The 14,040-nt window shown below is 42.6% G+C and overlaps 1 protein-coding gene across 1 annotated transcript in view; it reads right to left on the bottom strand.

Moving 5' to 3' along the window:
- The window catches only part of LOC145355597 (uncharacterized), a 138,691-nt gene that overhangs the window by 99,913 nt on the left and 24,738 nt on the right, over positions 1–14,040 (bottom strand). The window contains exons 15-24 of the mRNA XM_080207848.1: positions 13,861–14,016; positions 11,544–11,638; positions 10,120–10,246; positions 7,807–8,053; positions 7,662–7,714; positions 7,475–7,554; positions 6,973–7,121; positions 6,742–6,880; positions 4,841–4,945; positions 4,535–4,723 (exon numbers count right to left, since the gene is read on the bottom strand). Of these exons, the coding sequence (XP_080063974.1) occupies positions 4,535–4,723; positions 4,841–4,945; positions 6,742–6,880; positions 6,973–7,121; positions 7,475–7,554; positions 7,662–7,714; positions 7,807–8,053; positions 10,120–10,246; positions 11,544–11,638; positions 13,861–14,016 (1,340 nt within the window). The remainder of the gene's footprint in view (positions 1–4,534; positions 4,724–4,840; positions 4,946–6,741; positions 6,881–6,972; positions 7,122–7,474; positions 7,555–7,661; positions 7,715–7,806; positions 8,054–10,119; positions 10,247–11,543; positions 11,639–13,860; positions 14,017–14,040) is intronic.

Raw genomic sequence — 14,040 nt, 5'->3', positions numbered from 1 at the left:
CCTTCTAAACTCCAACGAGTACAGACCCAGTCTATTCAGCCTCTCTTCATAGTCCAACCCCCTCATTTCCGGTATCAGCCAAAATATCAGGCCAAAATATCCTTGCGCAAGTGCAGCGATCAAAACTGCACAGTACTCCAGCTGCGGCCTCACCTGTGCCCTGTACAGTTGCAGCAAGACCTCCCTGCTTTTATATTCTATCCCCCTCGCTATAAATGCCAGCATCCCATTCGCCTTTTGATCACCTGCTGCACCTGCAGACTGGGTTTTTGCGACTCATGCACAAGGACCCCCAGGTCCCTCTGCACCTTAGCATGCTGCAGCTTTTCACCCTTTAAATAGTAATCCCTCCTACTATTATTCCTGCCAAAGTGGATAACCTCACACTTGCTAACATTGTACTCCATCTGCCAGGTCCTCGCCCACTTGCTCAGCCTATCTAGATCCCTCTGCAGACTTTCCACACCCTCCGCACAATTTGCTTTTCCACTTATCTTCGTGTCATCAGCAAATTTCGACACCCTACACTCAGCTCCCCTCCTCCAGATCGTCTATGTAAATGGTAAATAGTTGAGGCCCCAGCACCGATCCCTGCGGCACTCCACTAGTCACCAACCGCCAATTAAAGTAGCACCCATTGATACCAACTCTCTGCCTCCTATTAGACAACCGATCCTATATCCATGCTAACACCTTACCCTCAACTCCATGCTCCTAACCTTCTGAAGCAACCTTTTGTGTGGCACCTTATCAAACGCCTTTTGAAATCAAGAAACACCACATCCACCGGTTCCCCTCTGTCTACCACATTAGTCACATCCTCAAAGAATTCCGATAAATTCGTCAAACACGACTTCCCCTTAACGAATTCGTGCTGCGTCTGCTCTATCAAACAAATCTTCCCAAGGTGCCTCGCTATTTCTTCTTTGATGACGGATTCAAGCATTTTTCCAACAACAGACGTTAAACTAACCAGCCTATAATTCCCTGCCTTTTGCCTGCCACCTAATAGTGCAGTAAAGTGGCTTCCTCTTCAGAGCATTCAATCTTTATATCGGCAGTTTCTGGTATAAATGTGAAGATGCAAATTTTAAATTGGAAATATGATGGCAGAAAGATAACTTTTAAATGGATAATGATTGGCCTCCACATTCCCTGACCCAAATATCCTCCCAATTAGCAGCTTTTAATCACTCCCCCAACCTTTACCTGACTCAACTGATCCTCGCTCTCAATTCCTTTGGACTGGGGTGGGCACAGTAAGAAGTGCCTCACTACAGGGAGGATGTGGAAGCTATTGAGAGGGTGCAGAGGAGATTTACAAGGATGTTGCCTGGATTGGGAGGCATGCCTTATGAAGATAGGTTGAGGGAGCTGGGACTCTTCTCCCTGGAGAGGCGGAGGTTGAGAGGCGACCTGATAGAGGTTTATAAGATGTTGAGAGGAATAGATAGGGTGGATTCTCGGAGGCTATTTCCCAGGGCTGAAATGGTGGCTACGAGAGGACACAGGTTTAAGGTGCTGGGAAGCAAGTACAGGGGAGATGTTAGGGGTAAGTTTTTCACTCAGAGGGTGGTGAGTGAGTGGAATTGGCTGCTGTCGGTGGTGATAGAGGTGAACTTGCTGGGGTCTTTTAAAAGACTTCTGGATGAGTATATGGGATCTAATGGCATTGGAAGTTACAGATAGTTCTATGGCTTGGTAAGTATAGATGTGATCGGTGCAACTTGTGGGCCGAAGGGCCTGTTTGTGCTGTAGTGTTCTATGTTCTAATGCCACAGGACACTGGTAACTATTGGCCCAATTTTCCAATCAGGATTAGAATTTCCATTTCTAACACTGATGAGACAAAACACACCCACTTAACTTGCTCCAATTTTTTTACTGGGCAATGGAGGATTCTGCAGAACTCAGCATAGGACATTCCAGAGATATCAGCAAAGGTAACAGCTCAGAAACGTCACCCCCTTTTCATGGCACTGGCTGCCATATTCTGCAGAGTTTAAATGCCTCAGAGCTTCTTTGAAAAACGAAGAAGAAAGTCCAAGTAAATAATGGATATTATAGAATCTCTACAGTGCAGAAGGCAGCTATTCAGCCCATCAAGTCTGTACTGACCAGAATCCCACCCAGGGCCCATTCCCGTAACCTCACTATTTACTCTGTTAAACCCCTGACACTAGGGTCAGCTTAGTATGGCCAATCAATCTAACCTGCGCATACCTTTGGATTACGGAAGAAAACAGGACCCGGAGGAAACCCACGCAGACAGAGAGAATGTGCAAACTCTACAGTGGCCCGAGGCTGGAATTGAACCCAGGTTCCTGACACTGTGAGGCAACAGGGCTAGCCTTCTGTGCCACCGTGCCGCCCACGTAGAGGCAGGTGGGGTAAATAAGTAGGAAGTTAGGATGGCCAAGGCATTGGTAAGTTGGAGGGTAGGGTGGAAGGCTAGGTAATTGGGTCAGATCAGAAGGGGTTTCAAGTTGGGTGTTAGTTAGCTTGGGTTGGGTTGGGGGAGACTCGTGAGGGGAATTGGATGGTGGGGTTGGGGCATCAAGAGGTAGTCAAGGGGACAGAGGTGCAATTGAGGTGCAAAAAGGAAAGTCAGGTGGGGGGAGGGGGGGGGGCAGAAATCTCAGTTGTATAGTCACCCAGGAGTTAGACTAGGATATTGACCATCCTGGATAATCATCCAGGTAAGTATGTTAGAATCATCCAAAGTCTCTGACTCTAACTCAAAGTTGGACATTTTCTTGGAGGGTCCAGGGACCCAGTGACAGCTGGGGAATTCCTTTCAGAAGTTCAAACATCCTGGGCAATTACATGGGATCGGTGTGCTGATGCTTCTGTAGAGTCCCACAGTGCCTCAATTGGGTTAAAGCCAAAATTCCAACAATCCGGAGACCAGAAGCTCTGATCCTTTGTATTTAAACATCTTAAAAATTTGTTATGAATTTATGCCACTGTTTTCAAGCAGTGTTACACCTTGCAGCTCTATGTGTTGCATTCTCTTGACAATAGCTGGCAGCATTGGGGTAAGTTTCTAAAAGCTTTCACAAATTAATTTCTCATCTCATTTTATTGCTTTCAAATATGTAACTTAATTGTATCATGTAAAACTTTTTCCATAAATATATAAACAATTGTTTTTGGTGACATTGGCTGACACTACTTCCCTCCTATAATGAGTCTGTTTTATATTCCCACAGTGCTGCTCCCAACCCCTTTGCTTCAAGCCAAGTTGTTAACACACCTGCCTTTGATCTGACTGTTTACAGCTTGGCCTCAACTTGCACTCAGGATCACCTGCCACATCAGCCTTGGGTTCTCACAGCTCATTCCCAGCTCAATGAGCCCAAACTTTTACTCATCAAAATAATTGTTAAAACACATCATTCTCATATAGCCTTCAAGCCATCTCCTTGGTGTATCGTCACTGCTTGGTCTTCCTGTCTTTTTTCCACTGTTAAGTGCTGCCATTCCCTAACTATAATAAGTAAATGCTGCCCTGCTAATGTGGCTGGAGAACACCCCGCTGTCAAAGCCAGCAAGGACGGAGAATTTGATGCTCAGCCAAATCACCATTCCAGCAGGAGGGCAGGAGAATCCCGTCTGCAAGTGAGGTCGGAGACTCCGGACCCATGTTTTTCCCTCATCCTTTAATGATTTCTCCATATGTAAATGGATAGATATTGCCCAGTTGTTATCTAAAATGTTTTGATCCAGGATTTTAATCCAATAAATGAACACTGAAAGAAAGACTTCCATTTATATTGTGGCTTTCATGACTACTGGATGTTTCAAAGCACTTTCCAGTCAATTAAGTGTTTCTTTTAAAATACAGATGCAGCTGTAATGTAAGAATTGCAGCATTTGTGCAAAATTCCACAAACAGCGTATGACAATGAGCAAATCATCCAATTTTGTGATGTCAATTGAGAGATGAATGTTGGCCAGGACATGAAGGAAAACCCCCTTCCCCACCACCATCCAAGCCCCCAGACCACCTTCATTGAAAATACGCCATGAGATCTTTTATGTCCGCACGAGAGAAAGAAACAGGGGCTCAGTTTAACGTCCAAAAGACAGCACTTCTGATAGAGCACCACTGACTCAGTACAGCATTGGAATGTCAGCTGAGATTCCTGTGCTCAGTTCCTGGAATGGGATTTGAACAATCTTCTGACTCAGAAAGCAAGCGTGCTGCTAGCTGAGGCAAGGTAGATCCCCGACTACCAAAAACAAAAAAAAACACTCATTATTGGCCCTATTTATAGTGCTTCCATAAACTCTAGTCTTTCCTCCCAACCATTGCTCTGCTCTAGCCAATTCTTCAGAGCTGTCTCCATTTCATTCATTTTTTTTCCTCTGTGCTCTGTAACTTTAGATAAACACAGATTATAAACCATTTCTGTTGGTTAAATTAAAATCAGGCTTCACAGTTAATTCCAGTTACTGATCACGTTATGTTTTCTCTAGTAATGAACAGATATGAGGGGCGAGTTTTAATTTTCAAACCCTGTTTAATTACCTTCCATCTTGCGTCCAGTGTGACTGATAGTCTTGTACGCTTGTCCCATATCACAGTGATCCCATCAGAAAATGTCAGGACTAAATAAAGCCCCACGGTGTGAAGCGAGTAGAAATTATCTGTGCACTGGCTTTGACCAAGGGAGACCTCAGTTATTCCATTCCCACTCAAGAGAATTAGTCCTCTATCCTGTAAGGACACAATTTAAAACAAAGCAGTTTATAGCACACATGAGAATTTCAGGTTAGACTTGTCCCTGATGCCTGACAGAAGTATTTAAAATTCCCATAAAATCAAAACACAGACCTTAAGTAAAATTCTGATATTCCTTGAACATGTCACTCCATTTTCACAGCAGGGAACACTCTCCAATAGTATCTGGAATGTGCCAATTGCTCCTTGACACTTGTCCTGAAATGAAAGTGATTTTGGTGAATTTGTGCAATAGAGTAGAACAGCATGGAATCTGGGATGACTGCCAGTTGAACAATTCAAGAATAATTTGCAACTTGTCAACATAACAAGTTATGGGTACTTTAATGGGTACACTGATTCTTATCTACCTCGTCATAACCAGAGACACACCTGCAACTGTTTCTTTTCCTGCTCCTACCCCCAACCCAATGATCTGTCCTTAGGCTTGCCTATTTATCATGACATGAACTTGCGACCGCATTTTCACTCCACCTATTTCTACCTCCATCACTTATGCTTTACTTTGCCCTTGCCTCAGCTTGTCTGCTGTCGAAGCATTCATCCAAGCCATCTCTAGACTTCCGGGCTGGCTATCCAGTCTACCCTTCCAAGAACTTGCGTTCACCCAAAGGTCTGCTGCCCTTTCTCAACTCATTAAATCTCACCACAAAAATCTGAGCTCACTGATCTATATTAGCTTATGATTAAGCAATGCCTCAATTTTGAAATTCTCTTCCTAATTTTCAAATTCTCCCATGGCCTGGCTCCTCCCTGTCTCTGTAATCTATTTTGGCCACATAACTCTCCAAGATCTTTGCACTTCTCTAAATCTGATCTCTTTAACACCCCCTCTTTTTAATCATTCCAGGGCAGCACAGTGGCAAGACTGGCATGGTGGCACAGTGGTGGGTACTGCTGGCTCACAGCACCAAGGACCTGGGTTTGATTCCTAGTTTGGGTCACTGTCTGCGTGGAGTCTACACGTCTCCCCATGTCTGCATGGGTTTGCTCCCATAGTCTGAGAGACGTGCTGGTTAGGCGCATCGGCCATGCTAAAATTCTCCCTCAGTGTACCCGAGCAGGTGCCGGGGTATGGTGACTAGGGTATTTTCTCAATAATTTCATTGCATTATTAATATAGGCCTACTTGTGACAGTAATAAATAAACTTTAAACTAGATCTCTCCCTGTCTGCCTTCCTTTGCTCTTTTAAGACGCTCTTTAAAACTTATGGATCTCTCAGAGTTTTTGGTCACCTGTCCTAATACCACCTTTTGCTCTGTAGTGCTCTTGCAAAGCACAGTGTGGTGCGTAACATGTATTTGTTGCTGTCACATTGCTCACGAGTAGATGCAATAGTACAGAAATGGGAAGAGGCACACTTCAGCGATTTTGAAGCCTCTAAATGGCCTGCCAGGTCCATAAAATTCATGTTGTCAAAAGAACGCTCTCACTTTAGAAGATCTGGTGATAGGTGATTTGATTAGTGGATTTTTGTACTTCTTTATCTGTCTGTCGTGTTTACATCCTAACAGCAGTTCAGGAGCATGTCTGTTCGCATCCCCAGACAGGATTATCTCATTTTGAGATCTGCAGGGAGTGGGCAGGATCAGACTCTGATATACCTTTGTGGTCACGGAGCCTGCCAAGGTTTGCAAGTGAGTAATTAAATTGCAAGCTAGGCGAAGTATAGGGAAGACCTGTTGAAATTTCAACTCAGTAGAGTGGCAGTGTCTGGGAAGAAAGTTGGTGAGACCAAATTCGCAAAGCAAATTACCCTAAATTACCAGCTAACAGTTTCAATTTTTTTCACCGTCATGATTGTAACAACAATTGGACTTCAGAAACCAGACAGTTCTTGAACGCCATGTATGAGGAAAACAAAAAGTAGCTTTCCCGTGAATTCAACACTTAGAACTTTTTTCGGAGAATGGCCCCGAGTGAGTGAAATATGTATCAAACTAGGATAAGATTACCAGTGAAACTATCATGATGTGGCTCCCAACAACTTACTTCAATAAAGATGTATTCACAGTTGCCATCATAGCTGTATCTTCTTCCATCAAAGCTTATGTAGTGACCATCTCCATAAACTAGGCAGGTCTTTGGACATGGCTCAGTAGTACAGACCCATGATCCACCATTGCATGTGCTATTGTAGGGAGTGAAGATAGTTGTTATTCAATTTGCAGGCTGTCTTGTTTTTTTGCAATGTTATTCATTGTGATATTTTTACATGCTCACCAGTTATTGCATTCATTTTTGATCGTTGCTCCATTAAAGAAGATTTCGCCACCAAATGAACAAGGACATTGTGCTGGTTGAATGCAATTTCCACTGTAATCTTCCACCAAGCCTTCAGGACACACACAGCCAGGTATACAAGGATTCGGCTTTATAGAAGAGAGAATATTTTACCAACTGGCGTTATCGGTGATAAATCATACAGATGTACAACATATCTGGATTAAATCAAAGTTAAAATCATGTACCGTACTTTTTAAACTATTATGCAGAACAAAATCTACAGACCATAATTGCACAGAACCACACACACTCTCTGATTCTCCATGTTAAAAATGTATTTGGAAGCCAAAGAGTATGGCACAGCAAGTGGAACTGATCATTTCATATGTTACATAGTCGATCCTGCCAAACATAATTACCTTGGTGGAAGTGTTCAACTCACTGGCTTATAAATTATGACATGGGGTATCTGAAAGGTACAGGTTTAATGATGACTTACGCATGGTTTGTTTAGCGTTTGACAAGTCTTTTTACATGCACTGCTATTGCTGCAGTTGGAATATAGTTTCCCGCTGCAATCTAAAGAAAGAAACAATATTTATTGTAAGACAATTCTTACTTATTGATTTTATTTTCAATTTGAGCTTTGTATCTCAATAATTCAACAGATATTAAATAGCATTTACCTTGTGGAACTCCATCGTTGTTAGGACAGGAAGGAACACCACTCACACAATAACTGAGGGAAAAATCATACTTGGTTATTTTGCAGTTGCTTACACTTAATTGTTTGATTCAAATAGAGTCGAGCAAAATAATAATAGTTCTCACCATTGAATTCCATTTATATTAACAGGTTGGCCACTTTGCACAGTCAAACCAGCAACATAACACGGGCATTCTGATCTGTCCACACATCTGCCATTTTCAGTCATGTACTTTCCCTCAGGGCACCCACAACCATCAACTGGAACATCCTGAACCCCGCATGGATAATCAGGTCCAGACAGAAATCTGCAAGTCCGGTTGCAGGCTCTCATATTGTATTCAAAAACTTGGGTGCTCGGACAGCTTACACCTTAACAAAAATGGAAGAAATTGATGCCAGTCCAATGTGCAGTTGAATCCTGTAAAATGCTTTGCCAATAAATCATAATATCATATAAATGACAAAGATTGATCACAGTGTGGCAAGGCTTCAATATGATTCTTTATTTCATACTTATGAAAGAAAATGTTTTTCTAAGGGATGCTACACCATTTCAATTACTTTCTGTCATAAAAGATGTCATTATGTTGGTAATAATATAGTTAAGCCTACTTCATAGTTAACAAAGAAGCATTTTTATTCAGTATTTGTAACATACTGATCTATGAAGTGCCACAATAGATCGAGTGTCCAAAAGTGCATTAACTTCAAGCTTTCATTTGTTACACAAAACATAAATGGAAACAAGAGTTGACCATTCAGCCCCTTAAGTCTGCTCCATCATTCAGAACAATCATGACTGATCTTCCACCTCAAATTGACTTCCTGGTCACTTCCCATATCCTTTGATTCACTAAGTCAAAAATCTATCAGTTGCAGTCTTGAATACACTACATGATGGAGCATGCACAACCCTCTCAAGGGTAGACAATTCTAAAGATTACAATCTTCAGTGTAAAGACAATTCTCCTCATTTCACTGCTAAATGATTGACTCCCTGCCTAGAGGCTATGACACCATGTTAGATTCCCAACCCAAAGGAAACAACCAGTCAAGGCTCTTCATATTAAAACAACACTCAGAGGCCTAGGTCTTTGCCACGACCAAGAGACTCTCTGACACTCCTAGTTCCACTCCCAGACATGGCCCTTTCAACTTTTGCAAGGGGGTCCTCTGGAGTTAGGTTGGGGTTCATGCATGCATGCTTTCTGGAGACAGCTGGGCATTTAAATTAGCTGGTAAGGAAACTTTTGGAAGAGGCAAGTCACACTTTTGGGGTGTTGGGAGTAAACACGATCGTGCATAAACACATTGGAAGTGTCTTCACTGTCAAAGAACTATCAAACTAGATCTGGATGACTTGGCATTGATGCGTTAAGGGCAAAGGGCAGTGGATGAAGGACATGGGTTGATATAAGCTGGCTCAGGGACTATAAGGAGACTGGGTCATGGGGGTTGAGGGCAGAGTGGGCATGTCGAGAGGGGCATGGGTGTATATTGAGCCTTGGAGGTGGATAGGGGATATGAAGTGGTATCAGCTGGCATAGAAGTGTATATATGGGTGAGAGGATTGACAGGTATGCCAGAGAACAGAGGCACACCCACTGCCCCATCTCACCTCCACACCTGTCAACCTTTGCGCTCATTCCTGGAGGGTGGCAGCCTGAACTTTAATCTATTCCTCACACCCTTGACTGCAAGCCAGAAATGAAAATTAGAATTGTGGGCTGCCCATTTAAAAAAGGTTGGGTTCGCAGAAATCTTTGACTGTATACACCCAACCTGGGAGCAAAAACCTGGGCCTCAGATTTCCTACTGGAGCTGTGAAACTTACAAATCAGCTACAATTGAATTAATAGCACAACAAGCCTGAGAGGCTGAATGGCCTACCCCAGTTCCCAGGTACAGTTCTCTGCTGAGGTACATCTTCCCCAGGTTGTTAAGCTTTATGTTAGCAGTGGTGCAATGTCAGTAATTGGAACTGATGAGAGATCATTTTCAGAGACTATTTCCTCAGGTGGATGTTGCTATTACTAGGGGGCATAACTATAAGGTTCATGGTGGGAGATATGAGGAAGGATGTCCAAGGTAGGTTCTTGACTCAGAGTGGTTGGGTGTGGAATGGACTGCCTGCAGTGATCGTGGAGTTGGACACTTTAGGAACTTTCATGTGGTTATTGGATAGGCACATGGAGCACACCAGAATGATCGGGAGTGGGATACTTGATCTTGGTTTTGAACAAAGCTCGGCACAACATCGAGGGCCGAAGGGGCTGTACTGTGCTGTACTGTACTGTTCTATATTCTATGATAGATTATTATGACGAGTGACCTGTGATTTTCACAAGTGATTTGGGTGAAGGAATAGGCATCCATGAAGTAGATTACTGCTGGTCAAAATAAGGGCAACCATTGTGATAAATGGGACCACTTACTGCAAATTGATCTTCTCCAGTTGTCCACAATAATGCCTTTCTCTGCACAAGCATGAGAATAAGCTTGAAATGCAGTGCATACACAGTCATTGATCTTCTCACAATTACAGGAGGCAAGTTTACACATCTAAAACACACGACAAAAAAAAGTCCAGTTTTAAACACCGCCATCTTGCATGACTTTATAAGCTTTATGGAGAAACAATTATTCTTATTTAACATTGAATGAATATATTTCCAGAAATTATCATGCACCATTCATTTTATTGAAATCATTAGGAATGTCTGTCTATGGTTGTGGTGTTAAGATGATGAATAGTTTGACATGATTGGGAGGACAATCAGACTTAGCATTCAAACAATGTGAAATACTTTACTTGTCTTCTAATAAAATCAATTGTGATTGATACTTCATTCAACATTGACACAAAGGAGTGTAACATTCAGGGTGGCAATCTTCCCAAACAGCAAGAAAACTGGAGCAGTCGACTGGCGCAGTCCAGACTGCAATCATCTCACACTTAGTCGTTTCTTGGAGAGTGGTGAATTGCCATCCAGTTCTGGGAGAGACAGGACTTAAATACGCTGGTGAGCCCAGTTGATCGGGCACTATTTTAGAAAGACTCCCCAACTCAAAGTGCATTCCTTCCACCACACACAGTAGGGCAACCCCAGCCCATCTTTAGCGCCATCATTCCCCAGTCCCTCCAGAATACAGGTCACCAGCATTGGGGCATTCCTAATGGGTCCCCCTTTATGATCCCCAACATGCCCCCAACTTCATGGCCCACGACATGCCCTATTCCTTCATGGCCTCCCCATCATAGCACCCACTTAGGCCACACCGTCATCTGGGCCCCACCCCCACTGGCACTGCTTAGTCATGACCCCCCAACACCCAAGAGCTTCAATAGCCTCTGGGGCCCCTGGCGAGGCCATCACACCCGGTCTCTGATAATGGAGACCAGTTGTGATTCTCGCTGGTCTCATGCCACACCTGAGGGTTGGAAGATCCCAGGAGCTGGGAGAATCCAGCACTGAAGTGGCTAAGCACATTTAATTACTAATTTGATTATGCAAGTCTGCCTCGTGCTGTTTCTGGACGCAGTCCAGTTTGCATCCATAGGGGGGGACTGGGATAATTGCAAATCATTTAGCGCTGGGTGCGAAAGCTGTTTTAGGTCCACATGCTACTTTACAGAACTGGTATGATCTGTGCAAATTGTGGCGAGGAGGAAAGTTGCCCCTATGGTCTCTGCTATTTGAAAACTGCCCTAGATTTAGGAACACAAACAAAATCCTATTCCAATAATGTGCTAAGAATATAACAATATGCAACTAAACAAATTTCAAAGGAAACTTTGACCTATTAGTTTGCTAAGATATTTTCATTTGCAAAAAGTTCAATAAGAAGTGTGTCTTACTTCATAAAATTTGACAAACTCCACTTCAGAATGGCAATTGGCAAAAGCACCTGCAGGGTCCTTTAAGTATGCACAATTTTCTTTGGCATAGTTTTCTAAAATTCAAATATAAGAAGTGATTACATTAAAAAAAGTGATTGGACCTGTGCTGTCACAGTACCAGTCAAGGTGTTAAATTGGCATCTGCTTTTGGAGCGGTGAGGAGGAAATCACACTCATGACTATGTAGCAATCAATGCTGACAGTGTGCGCACCTGGGTTTGTCAAGCACAGATAGAATCAGAGCATCACCAGAGTCTTAGCCTGCCACAAGAATCCTAGTGGGCGGGACAGAACCTTTGGTGGACCATGTAAAGGTCCGTTGATCTCAAGTGAGAATTTCTGGTCTTCGGGGCACACGTGGCCAGAGAACCCCACTCTTTTAGTGAACAGTAGAATGTCAGAATTCAACATTCTTACCTATTAAGCTTACCAAGAATCCTTGATTAATTTATATTAAGATCTTTATTATAAAGTAAAGTTTATTAGTCTGAAGTAAGGCTACAATTAAGTTACTGTGAAATATATTCAGTACTCGTCAAGATTAAATCCATATAACACACCTGGGAATGCACAGTTGATCCAGGGATTTAAACCAAACTAAATAGCTAGCAAAATATGTTTCCAAAACGTATTCCACTTGAGGTTGAAACAGTAGAGGCCCTTAGATTTCAGCAAGACTCACATATGCATGTCAGAATTGCTCTGAGCACAGAAAGTGGTAACTTCTAATGGGTACATGATCAGACAGCTATCACTGCCACTTCAAGTAATTATTGACACACACCCAGTTTGGGTAGAGCCAGAGTTTAATTTGGAACATTTAATCCAAAAAGTTTCTGCAATCATAAATATTACGTTACCAACTCCCATTTCCTGAGTCACAGCCAGTCAGTCGAGCAGATATTAATGTAAGCTGAGCTTGTATCAGCGCTGGGGTTACTTGATGTTACAAGAACTAAGGAATTGAGTAAATTTCAATGAATTCAATTTTCAATGGTTATATTTGGTCCCTTTTCACTTGTGTTCATCTGTCTGCCTTCTAGAAATTACAGATAGTAAAAATTATGTAGAAAAATGTATAAAGCGAGATCTGTTTGCAAAAGTTGAAAACATTTTCCTCAGAAAATACTTCTTGCACAATCTAATAATCTGCAAAAGGTTCGACAGAAACATTTGCCTGTTATTGTACCAGTCCATCAAATGCAATCCAGAACAAAACTGAAATAATGATCTTTGGGAAAAATAGCAAAATATATTACCAGAACAACAAGCCACGGGAATAAACAATGTGGTTCCAGTACACGCCCTTTGCAATAATACGTCAGTCGATGAAACATGTCTGACATTCATTTTGATTCTCTTATTCAGGAGAAAACTTTAGCACTTTGTCCACTCCTAGAGCATGCAACCTGTCTCCATTTTTTGGAAAATTACCCTCTACCCTCCATCTAGTAGTTATTAAGGAGAGACTTTTTTTTTTAATCTCGAGTTAACTCAAAGCCTTTCATCTATTTGACACAGAGCAATAGCTTTACTTCACGTTCCTTTTTCCTCCCTTTCTCTCCTTAACCCTATTCTTGCAATGTCATTTATATGACTATTTTTTCCTCAATAACATACTCAATTTTAACTTTCCTTGTAATCATCAAATCATAGCATCTCTGCAGTATAGAAAGGACGCCATTCAGCCCATCGAGCCTGCATCGACAACAATTCCACCCAGGTCCTATCCCCGTAACCTCACGTATTTACCCTGTTAGTTCCCCAGACACTAAGGGGCAACTGAACAAAACCAATCAACCTAATCTGCACAACTTTAGATGGTGGGAGGAAACTGGGGCACCCAGAAGGAACCCATGCAAATACAGGGAGAATGTGCAAACTCCACACAGGCAATCACCCCTGGCCAGAATTAAACCCAGAACCCTGGCGTGATGAGGCAGCAGTGCTAACCACTGTGCCATCTTTTGTTCCAAAATTCTGCATCTTCAATTATCTTTGTTCTGCAGCCTCCTGGCTTACATTTTAATAATTGACAACAAAGCCACCAGATCAATCTTTGTTATCTAGTAGTCCAGGTGGTGGGTATTGCTTGGTGAGTATTGTGTGGGTGGCAAAGATGAAGAGGTGGGATGGGATTAGGGGCTAGTGAGGTTGGCGAGGCTGCTATTTATTAGTATCGTGAACTTTGGCTCGAGGAGGAACCTCTAGTTTGGCCACATGAGGAAAGAGAAGCTATTTTGACCAGCTTGCAGAAAATTCTATTCAAAATTACCATTTTCTGAACTAACACAAGTAGGATTCACTTGTGGTGAAGGACAGGCATCATTCTCTCTCCAAGAGTTAGAAAAAGCAACATATGTGGGCTCCACGATGCCCTGTGCAGACAGAAAGTCATCATCTGCATTGTCATTGAAGGTGCCGCATAAACCTAGGGCAAAGGAAAGTAGAGGTT

The sequence above is a fragment of the Carcharhinus amblyrhynchos genome, chromosome 19 (genome assembly GCF_965287045.1).
Source record: "Carcharhinus amblyrhynchos chromosome 19, sCarAmb.v2.hapA, whole genome shotgun sequence".
In the NCBI taxonomy this organism is placed as follows: Eukaryota; Metazoa; Chordata; class Chondrichthyes; order Carcharhiniformes; family Carcharhinidae; genus Carcharhinus; species Carcharhinus amblyrhynchos.
The sequence above is the reverse complement of the archived record's forward strand: the minus strand, read 5'-3'. Positions and strand labels throughout refer to the sequence as shown.